This window comes from Scophthalmus maximus, chromosome 2, assembly GCF_022379125.1.
Source record: "Scophthalmus maximus strain ysfricsl-2021 chromosome 2, ASM2237912v1, whole genome shotgun sequence".
In the NCBI taxonomy this organism is placed as follows: Eukaryota; Metazoa; Chordata; class Actinopteri; order Pleuronectiformes; family Scophthalmidae; genus Scophthalmus; species Scophthalmus maximus.
This window is the reverse complement of record NC_061516.1, coordinates 20,406,041-20,422,267: the sequence shown is the minus strand read 5'-3', so window position 1 is coordinate 20,422,267 and position 16,227 is coordinate 20,406,041. Positions and strand designations below refer to the sequence as shown.

The window sequence follows — 16,227 nt, the reverse complement described above, 5'->3', positions numbered from 1 at the left end:
CAACAAACACTTTAAGAAAGCATATAGTGAGAGCATTTGCTGATTCTGCCGGTTCCCCTCCCTTATTCCCCTGCTCCTGCCCCCGAATCTCATTCTAGCGGGGATTGCAGTTGGTGTAGACACTCATGCATCATCTTTTGAGGGGGACTGAAATTAGAGTCGGGTGGAGAGGTCACAGGAGGAGGCCTCTGTAGCATTCGCACCGCAAGTTTTCTGCATGAACTGAAGGTTTCGAGGGAGCCAAACACCATCGCCACGACCGTGCAGCTAATTAAAATGAGATAGTATATCAGTCCCAGTGAAGTATTAAATATTAACTTGACTGTGACTTACAACATCTATCATTTGATAGACACTGTAATTAAGATAATGAAATTTAAATGCATTAGTAGTTCTATTTAAAACATTGCTGCTGTGGAACATTTTTAATGTAGCAGTCCAATCTAATTCAGCGCTCAAGGTTTCTGCTTTGTCATCAGTAAAGTGTCTTTGTGAACTGCGTGAAGTCTCTTTGTAACTATCGGAGTTTGTTTTTCCTATATAAATTAAGTCATTTATATGTTAATTGCTAATAAGCGCCATGGTTTTTTCCGGCGAATCTGAACCAATTCTGTCTCAACAGCTGTTGCGGCGATAAGGGAATCTGAAATGCCCCGCTCAGATAGAGTCAGGGGACGCGGACCTGTCAGACAATGTCTGATTTGTCATGGCTGTGTGAAGATTGAGTCGGGTACAGACCAAAACACGCCTAAAGTAACTACCGAGGCCAAAGTGTCCCACTGGTGGGACAGGTGTATGTGTGATCTCTTCTTTATTGCTTCCTTTCAGATAGTCAGTAAATACTGTAAATGCAGCATTCTGCACTGCAAGCCCTTCAGATACACCCACTGTTTCCAACTCCAACATTATGAAAAAGGAGAAAAAAAGAACTTAGACAAGCAACATTATTGATTTCAGTTCTGCTTTGTCATCGTTGAGCTCTTATACAGCTCTGCGTGTACGAGCTTTAAACTTTTGCCCTTTCAATGAAGAATGTGTGGATGATTGCGTTCCAATCACACATAACTACAAAACAGAAGTAATGAGACTTGTCAATTCAGCAGAGCACAGGCCAGATCTATTGTCCGAGGTGCAAATTTTTCCCCGTAACCTCCATAAAGGATATGGCGTTAGTGTCTTCAGACGTAATTTAAGACAAATACGGTCGGCTTCATCGCTCCTCCCTTGTCTCTCCTTGGTTCTCCCCCTTATTGTCCCATCCATCTCTAATTCCAGCCTTTCACTTTCTCCCTCTTTCCATCGGTCTTTATCGTGTCTTCGTCATGTTCCTCCTCCCTCCTGCCTGTCAGCTGCCTGAGTGCAGGGAAAGAGGGTCAAAAGCTACAATCTGAGTTTGAGCTGAAATGGGCTGAGGAAGAGAGAGAGAGAAAGAGGATGTAGGATAGAAGTAGTTTTTTGTCTAAAATTGCAAAGCTCTTGTCTTGTGGTACAAACCAAATGATCATTACCTCCTCGCTTCAGTCTGCTGACTCGAGGGGACAGTTCCTTGTTAGAAAATCCTTGTGCGACACATAGTAATTTCACCTTTTCCCCCAAAAAAGTGGCATCCATGAGCCGCAAGGACAATGACCGCTCGGTATGGAGAAATTGAATCCAGTGTTTGTGACCGATCGCTCCTTCATTGTTGCCTGGAAATAGGTGCTGCTGATATGAGAGTCAGTCAATACCATTCCCCTTGGGAGGGCGTCGGAAATAGCACAGGCAAAATAAAGAGTGGGTGTCTTTTAAAAGTGAGACTTTCACCTTTCTTTCTTTGGGCTTGTTACACAAGGTAAAAGTTTGAAAAGAGAGGGAGAGAGGCCAAGGGGGGAGAAGGAAATCGTACAATAGGCGGTACATGGCAGGAGGCTGCAAGGACGTATGCCACCTCCGCCCCCCTTTGCAACGAGACTTGCCAAGCGTAATACACACACCTCCTTGGGGGTAATCTGGGACCCTTGGGGGGGAACAATCAAATTTAACACGCACATGCTCCCATAAACACAAAATTACTTCTATAATTAACATCCATTGATGCAGGGTGAGATGGGTCGAGGTACTGTAGCTGCAGAGGGTTGAGGCGTAAACAACTGCAAGTACCTCTGATTTATGTGCAAAGGGAAATGAAAAAACAGAAGTAGATCAAAAATATTCATTGGATATATCACTTACTTAGGGGTCCATATCACACTACCACATAATAAACTCTTTGACCCAACTTTTATCATCCTCTTCAAATCAGTCAGGAACTTTTTTTTCAAAGATGGAGAGCACTCCCTTTGTCCCTGAGTGGCCAAATCAATGGCGTAGGATGGATGTTCAACCAAAATTTCTTAATTTGTTTCAATGAGTGCCAGTATTGATCAGAGAAAAATAAACATCTTTGTGACTCTAGGCAAATCTAGATTTTAAAATTTGTTTGGAGTAATAAACTTACAAGAATCCATGAGGCTTTTGTTGCAGTCAGGAGAAATGGCTTTCCCAAACTTTGAATATTACTATCGGGGACCCACTGTGTGCATGTTATTTTGGAAAACAAAAGTTCAACAAAAGCAATCTGGGTTGGACACTGAAGCTCTTAATTTTTGTAATGCCCACACTACCTGACAGGTCCCATGTGGAACTCTTTTCAGGTAAAAATAGCCCAACCGTTGAAATTCCCTTTGGATCCACAGTTGCCCCTTCAGCACCAACAGATCAGAATCATTCACCCACACCACCGCAGGAATCTGCTTTTAAAATCTGAATGACAAGAGGTATTAAATATTTTGAAGAGCTGTACATCAATGGTACATTTGCCTCAACTTTGTAGGTGGAATGTTTCTTGCGTGTTACTCAATGCATGACTTTGAGATGCTTTTAATGTCAGTATGACAATTTTGTCCATTCCATTAGTTTTTTATTGGCTTTTTTTCAGCTTTCGTGATGATTATATCTCAAGGCATTAAAAATGTACATGAATTTCAACCAGATTATTTGAACTGTGAATATTCTACTTCTTACTTGGAGATAAGAAAGTGTTGGAGTGGCGTTCTGGTGCACTGGGACAGTCCCACACCTATGGAATCATGTGATATTCGATCCTGTACATGGACCACTCCTCATTTTTTCTCCCTGTGATATATGGACTCCTGTAGTTCTCCATTGCCTTCACTATACTGAGAATAAATTAGCCATATTACAGTATGTGTCAGCCAATCTAGGGACTGAACTTCCATTTCAGGTTGACATTTTTTGCTCAACAAGGCACTTTGGTCCAAATGTATTATCACTAGCACAGAGGAAACTTAAAAACAGAATGATTATTGTAAAGTTTCTATCCAAACCATCAGAGCAGTGAAATTGGATGAGAGGAAGATTTATTAACCAGCAGGGATCATGTACTGTACCTGAGTGATGTAGCTCATATTGCATAATGTATTTAGTGAGGATAATGTGGATAATAAAATGTACACAATGAAGTGTTAATGTGGTGACTGAGACTTATTTACAGTCGTAATCATTTCAACTGAAAGCACCAGGAATCCTGACGCATTAAACGATTTCTTCGCCGCAATGTTCCCAAAAACAATTTCTCACTTGAGTGACCACACTTGCTTGTTCTGTGATCTGATTAAGCCGACTCTCAGTCAGAGAAGAGACAAGAGAAAAAAGAGATGGGGGTTGGGGGGAGTACAACCCCCATGTCTTTTTAAACAATCCGTTCACTCTCGGCTATAACATCACATAACAGTCTGTTATCTGTTAGGATAATTATGAGATTGATCTGGACACTCCATTTTAGATTTGTGTTTTAGACATTAAATACCTTTAGATATTTGCACAGGCACTTATGGTCCACACACACAATGCCAGGATATGACTTGACACTGACTAAGGAGAAAGTGGATGTAGACTTCAACCTCAGAACCAGGACTCACAGATGTGAACAAAATCTCAAACTAGCCTCTGAGTCAGTGATAAAAATTATGCTTTAAAGGATGGTGACGGCATGAATCATACCCCTTTAGCTTTATCAAGAATCAGGAGGTGCCAATTAGGAAAACCACAAAGAGCAAAATTAGAGAAGTGGCAGGTTCTTTTGTAAAATGGGACAGAAATAATTGCTTATCAAGGGCTTATGATTAGACCATAATTGCCATATTTTGAAAATAGATAACCAGTCTAACCCACTTTTTGGCACATGAAGAATATAAATGCTGTTTCTTCCAAAGAAGCTGTATCCGCATTGTCCTGCTTCACACATGGCACATTTTCAAATCTGAGAGCTTCTCAGTAAAACTTTGAGCCTCAAGGTCGTAATCTGTACTCAGTTATTTCTCTTCATTCCACGTTTGATCACAGATGTCTGGTCACGCTAACATCTCTACATGCCGCAATGTTAGGGCTAGCATTTCATCCATGTTGCAAGGCAACTGGATCTCTTGCAAACGATGATTTCGAAGATCCATCTTGTCAGGCTCAAAGCTATACACTTGGGGCCAAACCACAGTGGTGCAGACCAATCCATGGTAGACAGTGATAGATAGATAGATGGTCATCCAATCATCTGCCAAAATGTTTTCGAAAGTGCTTGCCCTTTTCAATCAGCTGTTGAGGAAGCCCTTCCAGATGCTCCTGTGTAACAAACCATCCGGTGGGTTTGGAAAAGGTTAGAAAGAAATTTTGCACCAATTGAAATCCGAGGCGTGGGTGCAACATACGACACAGTTTGTCACATGTGGTCGTTTCCTAAAATAGCGAATCTACTGGTGTCAAATCCATTGAAAGACACAAACTTGACAGACTTACCAGGTCCACCGCTGATCTCTAGGGGGCATGTACTGTACATAACTACCACTAGAGGTCTATATGTCGTAATAAGCTGCTTGAACAAACAACCCATCTTTTCATTTTTTTGTCGGAGGATAGTCTCCCATTTTGATAGGTTGGTCGTCAGAGAATTTTAACCATCTGGACATAACTTTTGTCAGGCATAATAGACGTTATACGCAATATTAAAGATACTAAAAGATGCATTTGACATAAAATTCTCAGACATTGGTTCATGTTTTTCAAAGTCAGGCAATGTAATCTTTATCTTGTCCACACGGGCCTCAAAGCTGAAGTTTTGTGCTTGGAAGCTTGGGAGAAAAATACACAATACAATTTATGTGCAAAAACTGAAGTTATTATTCTTTCGCAGCCGAGTTAGGGATAGTTAAAAAAACAAAAAAACAGGACAAATATCTTTTGAAGATCAACACTCAGCTTGTCTGTTGAAACCTCATATTAGCTAAAGCTGAATGTTAAAATAAATTTACATAGAAATTGCTTCAATAAGATTATGGTTTTTTGGTCAGTAGAGAAAAAAGGTGTTCACACATGATTTTAAGACGTGTTTGAAAATGTGACCCAGACCTTTAATACACTGTTATTGCATGGTAACCCTTTCGATTATTCAGACTAAGTAGTAGGTAATTGGAAGTTAAACACAAAATAAAGATATGTAATTGACCAAATAATTAAAGCCATTACACTAGACAGGAAAACACTTAGCACATGGTGATTTAGTTAAAACAAAGTGTGACTCATCAGTTCAAGTAATTACACTGCAGGACTAGGTTTCAAAATAATGAATTGTATGCTTTCCAGGATTTCTTTAATTTTTGCAAATAACTTTCTTTGAAGCACAGTAAAACACTTCAATAATTTCTTTCTATTCTTTCCAACTTATCTCAACTATTTTTTCTGGCAATGCATTGGGGTCAGTCCACAAGACGTTGGTTGGGTTCACTTCAGTTTAATGTCTGAACCGAGGAAACTTTTTCATGTTGTGTCTGTCTATTATAAAGGGTTTGCATTATTGAGTCTTTTTGATCTGTTTTTGCATCATCTTGGATTCTAGAGGCGGTCCCCAAGGTTTGTCCTCTGGAGTAAACATTTCATTCTCAGGTGTCGGAAAAACCTCCTTATTGGGATGTTTTACAAACCCAGAGATCCGCTGTGAATGGGACTCTTGAGATTATGCTTTCAAAGGGACTGATGGGAAGACGAAGACACACAGAGACACACGTATAAACAATACCAAGAAGTACAATGGAAGCAAGGTGTTATTTCAGCCTGATGCAGCTGACATCAAACATCGTGTTTACTTTTCAACACTGATGCACTCGGCTTCCGTCCAATGACACACAAATACAGCCTCTCCTACTCTTCCTTACACTTACACTCACACAAACACAAACACACACACACACAGTGCTCCAGGCAGGCTCCAACTACAGTCTATTCTGGTGATCATAATTATTTGATGACAGAGCTTCTGGTTTCTCAACCATCCTTTTGTACATACGATCTAGCTGTGAATAATTTAGCACGCGGAGCTAGAAAGGTGGGTCCCTTAAAACAGCAGGTACAGTCAAACCCAGGAGGCAGGACGCAGGGAGAAATCTTTTTCATCCGCCTATACTCCTCACAAAGCAGCTCTCAACATAGCCCGTACTTCCTTAGAGAGGTACATCAACCCATTCCTTCATCCATCCATCTGTACCTCCTCACATCACGACACGCACCACTGTGTCAGTTCGCCCCGTGTAAGGAGCTCCTTGGCTGCGCTGACGCTCTCGCTCTGCCCCCTCCTCAGTCCGCCACCATGGAGGAGCTCCAGAGAAAACTGAATCAGCGCTATGAAGGCACCAAGCCCAGAAAGGTGAGTTATATGCGGGGCCACTTCGTTTTCTGTTGACGTACTTTTTGAAGCACTTTGAGCAAAAGACTTATTGAGGTCGCTCCAGTCACCGAGCTGTTCTGTCTGATGATATTTTCATGCGGTTTGTGTCACTGACAGATTTGCTTAATCTGATGGTGTTTATCTGCAAACTGAGCGAGGGAATGAAACATGATTTTAGTCTGTTTGTTGACATGCTGCTAATATTTGTGCGCTTCCCTCCTCCCGTCTGATCAAACAAGAATTGTTCTACTCATACATCTTCCTTTTCTGGACCAGCAAGTGTGAACGCATCCCTTAAATTTCACCTCCATCTCCAAACCACAGGTGAGGTTTAAGCTGGCGTCGTCCTACAGTGGCCGGGTGCTGAAGCACGTGTATGAGGACGGTCAGGAGCTGGACAGTCCGGAGGAGAAGTATCCTCACAGCTTCGTCCACCGGAAGATTCCCCCCAGCCACCTCGAGGTGGAGCAGCTCTGTGGGTTTGAGGATACTCATGGGGACCAGCCGGGTGGGTTTTCATCATCGTGTGACACACGCGCTGCACTGTTCTAGTTTGTTTGGGCAAAGAAGGTGGGTTACTAGGGAGACCACTGAATTGTGTTTGCATTTGCATACGGTACTCCGGCCTATACTGTGGAGGGATTTGCATGGAATGATTTGGCCACGTTTTTCTAAGCAAGTTTTTCTCACTTTCATTTTTAAGAGATGGCTTGTACAGCGCGATTGTATTTGTGCATGTGCAAACTAAAGCTGCCAGTGCTACATCGTCAATACCAAGTGCGACACCAATCTTTGTGATGGTGACCAATAGAAGGCTACAAACTTAACACACTCACTAGCTCACCTATGATTACAACGAAATCAGCGATACATGTTCTCCCAACTAGTTTTTTTTTGTCCCACAATTAGTCATTTGTGCTGCTGCAAGCGTGAAATAATCTACCAAAGAAACATACAAACATTTACAAAGGCCAGTAAGTATTCACCGTAACCCCCAAGGCATCGGCATACCAAAGCAAATTTACCACATGAATAGTTGTCACAGTCTCCGTCATTATCATTATCAAGGTTTGAATGGAAACAGGGATAAAGGTATTTTAACATTTTGTAAAATATGGTGTATTTTCCCTACAGTGCCGAGAGAGTTAGTGACAAATCTTAAAATAAATCTACCTGATCCTTGAGTGCAAAAGTCATTACAGTCCATTTTTTTGGCACCCAAATGAATTATAGCTGCACTCACCAAAGCAGTTCAGTTAAACTGTGACCAAAAATTAAATGTTAAAATAGCATCTGGGCCTATTAGGATGTATAAATATATATATATATATATGATTTTTCATACTTTTACTACAATATGTTATTTACATTACACCTTACAGTACAGTGTGCCTTTAATGGAATAGTTTGACATTTTGGGGGAGTACTCTAATACTCCAACTCTCTCTTCACTTGCAAAGAGTGAGAACAAACCATATATATGGTTACATATATATATATATGATATATCATATCTGTATAGTTAAACTGCTGGCAGCCGCTTCGCTTATCTTGGCTTGAAAGCTAAAAAGAATAGGTAGCTATAGGCTCTGTCCAAAGATAATAAATTCCATCCGCTAGCACCTGCAAAGCTCAGGAATTAACGTACGATATCTTGTTTTTCTACCCATGAAAACCAAACATGTTGTTGTTTGGCGGCGGGTTGTTCAACCATGTCTTGGCTGCAACTTCACCTGTTCCCTCAGCAATCGATCCCTGAAATTCACGCTTTGTTAAGGCTACAGTGCTTCACTCAGCCTGTGTTCGGTCACACCTGGTCCGGTTGACACTCGAGACTTGAGTCTCAAATCTCTGGTACAAGTTCTCACTGACAACATGTGTCATTCTGTCCCCAGGTGTCTGTCCTCCAACAGGGCTCATTGCCCAGAGAATAAATGTGTACAGAGGAATGGGAAGCTACAAGCCTACTGCCGGCCTGACCGGGGAAGGAGAGGGAGATGCCAAAGTAAGCGATGCTTGTTATCTCCATTCTTGAATCTTGAAGTTTGATACCAAGGTGAGAGTTTGATTAGATTTCCCATTTGCAGTGACTTTTTTTTTTTCTGCCTGAATGTCAAGTACCAACACCTGTCTTAATTGTCTTAATCCAATCTGTGGTGCACTCAGCAAGAATCAAAAATAATGAGATTCTGCAGTTTTTAATTAAAATCTCCAGCATGTTCACTTCAACGTGATCTTTAAAACACAACAATATAGTGGTAGACCTAAAGCATAAGCATCTCAATGGTTCTTGGGTCACGCTTAATGTTTAAGGATGAGCCAGCATCCAACCTGTTGCATGGATTCATCATCTGCTCACGGAAGCAAAGCTCTTATTTCTCCCACGATAGATTTACGGCGCCTGTGCCCTGTCCCTGAATGTCCCATCAACTGCAGATCCTTATCAGATCTGGTCTCACTGAGATCAGGATCTCTTTCCCAAAGCTTGCTTTCAGACATGAACTTTGAACTTTGAGTTTGCCACGTTCATATATGAAGAACACAGCGGGACATTGTCAAAGTCAGATGCGTCCACAGCAGCAGGAAGATTTCCAGAACATTCAGGTGAGCCGAGTGGGCGACGGAGATTTTCCTTCTGTATTCTCAAATAGGCTCAATTCGAAGTGTGCAGATTTTTTTTGTACACATTGTCCCTGGTAGTCTAGTGGTTAGGATTCGGCGCTCTCACCGCCGCGGCCCGGGTTCGATTCCCGGTCAGGGAAGGAATTTTTCGTTGGTCCGCTCCTGGAAGACTCCCCTGCGCATGTGTTTGACTCCTCAAGTCATAGGAATCAGTTAAATCTCTAGAATCCCCCTTCGCTGTATCTCCACATTGGCCTCCGGAAATACCAAGTGGTGGTGGTTGTTGTTGTGGCTCAGGAGATGGTCCGCCACCAACCAGTGGGTCGGCGGTACAATCCCCACTCCCCCCAGTCCATATGCCGGAGTGTCCGGACACCCAACCCTAAATTGCTCAGCACTTTAGGCAGTGAATCAATGTGACAGGAAAAGTGCTGTAAATAGCAACGCCGTGTGTGTGTGTGTGTGTGTGTGTGTGTGTGTGTGTGTGTGTGTGTGTGTGTGTGTGGTCGGCAGAAGGTGAGGATCTGCTTACAGACCCTTCAGTAAAGTTCAGGAGAATTTCTGGACTACAGTCTGAAAGCAGCTCACGAGACCTTTGTGCAAAAAGTAAATATAAACAGTTTAAGTACAGACAGACAGCATTTTCACTTTTAATCTCTCTGAAACCCTCGGAATGGTCAGTTACAGATGTTGCAATATGATCACTATGCCGCAACTCTTTGGATTTAATTGGAAGTACAATGAGAAAGGATAACAGTTCCTTGGAAGAGTTGCTCGTATTTCTTTTCTTTTCTTTTATTGACAGAGCACAGCGGCTCTACATACGCTATAAAGCAAAGAGACACCGCACATGCACAATTATCAACCAAACGCAGAGTAATTTAATCACCAGTTCACACATCTTCAGAACATGACAAGCAATCAAGACTTAAAACGGAAAGTGACAGTCGTTGGCTAATTAAAGCGTCAACTGCGAGCCGCTTGCTGAAAAATGTACGATTAAAGTGAAACGACCACGGCAACAAAATTCATTCAACAAAAAAAACATCTGACGGGGAAAAAGCTGTTTCTTACTGAACTGTTGTGGCTGCGGCTTCATGATGGCGGAATGGGACGGCGGTCAGGTACAGTGGCTGCTGGCTCAGTGTCAGTGTTGCTACTGAGGTCAGTATTTATCTCATGTATCAGGGGATAAGCGTCATGCAGGGGTCCTAAAAGAGCTCTTTTCATCTTGGATGGTGGTTTAATTTGATTTTGAAATCAACTCATCAGATATTTTCATTTTCATTATCGTACACTCTTATAAGTTGAAAATATAATAGTTAAACGTAGTAGCCAGTTATACGTATGTTTAATCTGTGGACCAACTTGGTTTGTCTTGCATGTATCAATCATCAATGGCTTTTCTCCAGACAGGAGGAAATCTGAGTTAAAAAGGGGAATTACTCTTTTTCTCTCATTTCTCCACCACCTATTCCCACCCACACAGAGAGCCGAGCTCACCACTGAACGTGGGAATAACTGAGATCTGAAATATCTAATGGCAGTAGATGCGGGTTAAATTGATGCAGGGTTATGCGACATTCTCCGTTTCCTCCAGTCCCAGGTGTTGGACTTTGGGAAGATAATCATCTACACCAGCAATCTGCGCATCGTGAGAGCACCGCCGAGGAATCCTGAAGCACTGCGACACCAAACAGTGCCCCGTGTGGACTTTGAGGGACCCCCAAAGGCCAGGGAGAGGCCGAGCAGGAGGAGGGCCAAAGCTCCGTCTACACGGGACGGCGAGGAGAGGGAGGAGAGACAGACCAGCCACACAGAGACCGAGGTAATGGTCCTTAGCCAAATTATACTCCGTGGTGTGGTCGGGTTTTTATCACCCCATTTCTGTTTCTTGATATTCTCACTATGTCCTCCTCCTCCTCCCCATCCCTCCTTTTTCTGTCTTTATATATGCCTCGCCATCTTTTCTCCACTTATGTGCTTTCAAGGTGATGATCGCTGGATCGCTATATTGAAGTCATTCAAATCTGGGGTGTTTACACAATCACCTCCGTGTTCCCTTGTAACCGCCACCTTAGTTGGACCCCTAATATTTCCTTTTCCTTGTGGCCTCCTCCTCCTGCTGCTGCAGCAACCACCACCCCATTGTCCTCGTGTTATCTATCAAGTGTGAACGGATACTGATGAGTCCACAGTTTTACTCTGCCCTTGCAGCATTTGCCTGCCACTTACCAAGCCTGCAAGGATACCCACCGCTCTGTTACTCCCTCCCTCCCACCTCCTTGGGTGATTGCTTCCCTTTTGCTCCCTCCATCCTTCTCTCACTGTTCTTGTTATTTTTTCATTTTCTCTCCAACAAGAAAAAAAGAGTTAATCTTCAGCTTTTTTTCTCTCCATTATTTGGCAATCTCTTATTTTTTTCCGCGGTGGGTCGTTTTTTCATCTTCGTCGTTGTGTCTTCGAACATAGACTCAGATTCAAACGCGATCAACAGATGGACTGTAGCATCCAAACGACTGTAGACTCGGATGCTCCGAAACCAACTTTGTCCTATTCTTCTAGTTCTGCTGTTTTGATTGCATGTTAATCAGTTTTGAAACAGTAATTTTTAATGAGAAGAGGTTTGTTTAAAAAAAAAAAAAATATTCAAAAGTAGCAAAGTAGAATAACATTTCAAAACATTATATGCAGCAACTCTTTAGATTTGGGTGACGGGAAACTTTAACCTCAACGTGAGCTTGGCTGACTTTCAGTTTCAGCACTCACCCATTCCCACCCATTGCTCCCCATTTTTTTTTTCCTACCCTGCCAATACCATCATGGTTCCTGTCTTTCACTTCTGCCATTCCCCCGCCTCCTCAGACGTGTTTCTTCTACCTCCAGGTGGCTGACAGCTGCCAGCATTGTGGCGGCTCGGGATGCGCCCCTTGCTCCCTGTGTCACGGCAGCAAGCTGTCTATGCTGGCAAATCGCTTCAATGAGTCCATCAGTGATCTGCGTTGCCAAGCCTGCTACCCCCATGGTCTGGAGAAGTGCCAGTCCTGCTCCGGCAAATAGCACTTGTCTGAGACCCATGTGTGGTAGTGACTGAGTGAGTGAGTGAGTGAGTGAGCGAGCGAGTGAGTGTGTGAGTGAGTGAGTGAGCGAGCGAGTGAGTGTGTGTCCGAATTGTCTCAGTGGCAATATTGCTCTAATCCAAAATGTTCTTGGTGGGGTGTTTCGAAGCACTATATGGGGAAACATAAGCCATCATTGGAAAGGGGAATTGTGACAGTGCAGCGGGGCACAAAAATCATACATTTCAATTACCGTGTGCAGTGAAAATGGCTTGCGACAACACAAACACATAATCACTCTTTTGTTGTCACATTATTTTGCATCTGCACCCTCCTTCCCTGACAAAACCCGGTTCCACAACAGAGTTATCATTCTCATTAAAATGATGCAAACATTTTGCATTTGATTATTATTATTTTTTTTTATCTGCCGGGGAGGCAGCGCTGTTCCTATCGCCTCACATTATTACCGAGAGAGAATAAAGCATTTTTCATCCCAGCATCGCATACTGCATGAGAGAGGAAACAAAAACAAAACAACAACAGAAGAGCGAAAAAAGAGACTGGAGGATAAACAGGTTAAGATGGAAAGGAAAATATAAACAGAGTGAGAGACGATAGTTTCATAAATGGTCACAACGTAAATGAGGCGGTTAAGATTAAAGATGGCAAAACGCTGCACTGATTTGAGGATAGTGATAGCGTCTCAAAGAAAGCTCCTGTTTGATAGTAAGGAGAGAAGTAGCGCACTTGTTAAAAACCACATTGTAAGCCTACAGAGTATAAATCTGTATAGAAAATACAGATTTTTGATGTATATCTTAAAGCTCCTTTTGTTGTGAAAGAATTCCATATGAGATGGACTCTATAGAGAAAAGAAGAGAGACAAAGGTTAAATAAATGGTAACAATAATCTCAACCAGCTCAGGAGGTCAGATGATGGTGAATGTGATGTTTTATTTTGAATTAATAGTCTACTCTCAGGTTTTTGCCACTCCAACTTATTGTTTTTCAAAGCTCCATCCACAAAGTTTTGGTATATGAATGAAATAAAACAAATTGATTTCCAATGTTGTCTCTTTCACTGTGTCAAGCAACGGCTGATTTATAGGATAATGTGTTCTACTTATTTTGTGGTGGTTTATTTGACACAGGACAAACATATGGCTCAGATGCGTTGTTAACTTTGTGACCAAAAAAATGTCTACGGCAGTGAGGCTCAAAGACAGTCATCATATTTTATTATTCAGCGTTCATAATACCTTCTTTGTTTCACTGAGTCTTGTATGAGTCAGAAGTGTCACTATCATATCGGAGGCGTCTGATTTCTATAATCAGAGCGGCATCACAATTTAACAGGCAACATCTCATCACACTCATGTGTGAAAGTCACTGCTTATATGTTTGATCTGTTTTCACAGTGGGGTTGGGGTTTGTTTGTTTGTGAGCTCCCAGCTTGAAAGCCCAATGAAAGAAAACCACAAAGGCAAAGGCGACACCGTATGATTCCAAGTTATTTCATTTTCTTCATTACACCTCAAATCAACTGCAATCAACCGCAGTATTTTTGTATCATGCAATTTTAGGATGAATTAAATGGAAAGGGGGCGGAAAAAAAGAAGTTAAATTAAATGTTATTGCCTCAATAGCAAAAGGTTTTAATATGTTGGAGTCTGTCTGAGTCATGACCTTCATGCAATTGTGCATTTCGTCTATGGCGGAAGCATCAATTCTCCATGTAAAGTCAAAAAAATCTCTCAAAAAAATCTAGAAAAAGCCTTTTTGATGTGCTTAACTGCACCATATAATCAGATATGGACTGCATTGAGCCGTGGGATATATTATACTGGCTACTCGCTTCTTCTTTTTTTAACCACTATCCTCCTGCTGCCAGATGATCAATCAATATCACTGTTAGCAGTGCGGAGCACTGACCACATCCTCTGAGGTCTCGGTGACCCAAACTAATGGCAGAAAAAGAAAAAGCACCCAAAACCATTACAGCCCCACCATCCCTGCCCCTTACTCCCATCTTCGCACTGGCGTTTCCATTATTTTTGGTCTAATTATCAGTGGCGCCCCGAGAACATTTTCATAGGGGGGGCCAGATGGGGCCAGTGAAAATCTTAAGGTGGCACACCAAATTGGTCCTTCTTGTGGCAACTCAGATTCAGTTCCAGTCTGTGGCTGTGTATTGCATTCCCCTCGACTCTTTTTCATTAAAAAGACAATATGCATCCAACACATTTACCTCAAGTTTGAGAAACACACAAACATTTCAGAAAAACACAAAAATGTTTCAAATAATTTTCAATACAGCTTTATTTTGCTGTCACAAAACATACATCAGAAAACATGAACAGGATGAATCCAAAAACAAAAAGTGCAATTTTAACAATTAGTGCAATTTTAACCAAAAGTGCAATTTTAACAACTAGAAAATAAAACTAGAATTAGCCCAAAATACACTGTTCGACGGCACTGTTTCTTCTTCTGCTTCTTGCGCTGACTTTCCGTCAGACTGCACGCCTTTCGGCACATTGGCGCCCCCAGTGGTGGAGACTTAAACCGCAGTTCCTCGTTGAGCCAGCGCCTCAGTCGGTCAGGGAAATTGGTGGGACCACTGGGGGGGCCAGTGGGGTGGCCAGCAATTTCCAAGGGGGGGCCGTGGCCACCCCCTGTCTTATCAGCAGCCTACCCCAAAAGCCCCATCAGCAATCAAATACTTGCAATTTCTGGGATGACAGGAGAAGCCCGGGTCATCAGGCTCCTTCTTTTTCTCCCACGCTACTCTCTCTCTCCCCCTCTCTGTATTTCTGACTGCTCTGCTTAAAAATCTGCCACACATGCTGAAGTTGGAGCTGAGCTTTTTCAAATTCGTCATTTCAGCCCCCAGTCTCACTCGGTATTCCGCAAGGGGAACAACGAGCACCAAATACTGTGGGTGTGCGTCGCTTAGAGAAGGGGAAATGAGACAAATATAAAAGAAATAATCACTGGAGGAGGGAAGATTGCACATTTTGTTGTTTGTAAAACAGTGTTTGTGTGCACATGAAATCCTACATTTGGGGGCCAGCAGCAGGGAAGTTTATTCAGTGAAAGAAAAAAAGAAGAGAGCATCTGTACGCTCCAATTAGGAGGTTTACGAGACTGGTTGGATTTTGAAATCCTCACTGACCATCAGTTGGAGGCGGGGGGCAAGGAGAAAATAAATCGACAGGGTGTCACATTGAAGAAAGTCTTACCCCATCATCTTCTCAAAAACAATCTATCTCCGTGCACCCATATCATGAAAAACTACTTTTTGATGATGTTCGGTGTGATAAAATGTGGGAGGTATAATTCGGTTTGTGGACTTTCTACTTTTCCCCCCCCATTCCTTGTCCTTTTCTACTCAACAACAACAACTATTTATCATTCTATTGATCCATTTTCACGTTGTCTATACCCCTCTATTAGTAATTACAGAGCTCTTAACCCAAAGCAACGCAACAAAAATCCTGCAGTCTTCGCCGACTAATCCGCTGATCTGGCTTTTGTATTTTTGGTGGGTGGACACACACTCCCACACAGGCAGAAAGCCACTGTATATTCTCGTGACACATTGTGGAACATTACATGAAATAGTAATTTATTAGAGATTATCAAACAATGTCCCGTTTAATCACAGCCGCAACCAAACAAAGGCTTATGGATACAGATGGAATCATTCCCCCCCGGTGGCAGCATTATCATTTATGTTGCTTTATAGATGTTTCTGTGATCTCTTATAGCCCATTTGCAATATACCACACA

General features: G+C 42.3%; 1 protein-coding gene and 1 non-coding gene across 2 annotated transcripts; both read left to right on the top strand.

The window, feature by feature from the left end:
• The first annotated feature begins 6,497 nt into the window (after positions 1-6,497).
• On the top strand, positions 6,498-13,438 carry LOC118300968 (glutaredoxin domain-containing cysteine-rich protein 2). The gene is made up of 5 exons (XM_035625928.2): positions 6,498-6,730; positions 7,076-7,259; positions 8,647-8,756; positions 10,974-11,201; positions 12,260-13,438. The coding sequence occupies exons 1-5, from the start codon at positions 6,674-6,676 to the stop codon at positions 12,431-12,433; spliced, it is 753 nt and encodes a 250-aa protein (XP_035481821.1). The 5' UTR covers positions 6,498-6,673; the 3' UTR covers positions 12,434-13,438.
• Positions 9,442-9,513, top strand: trnae-cuc. Its single transcript has one exon. It is a non-coding gene; the product is annotated as a tRNA-Glu (tRNA).
• Positions 13,439-16,227: the final 2,789 nt, after the last annotated feature.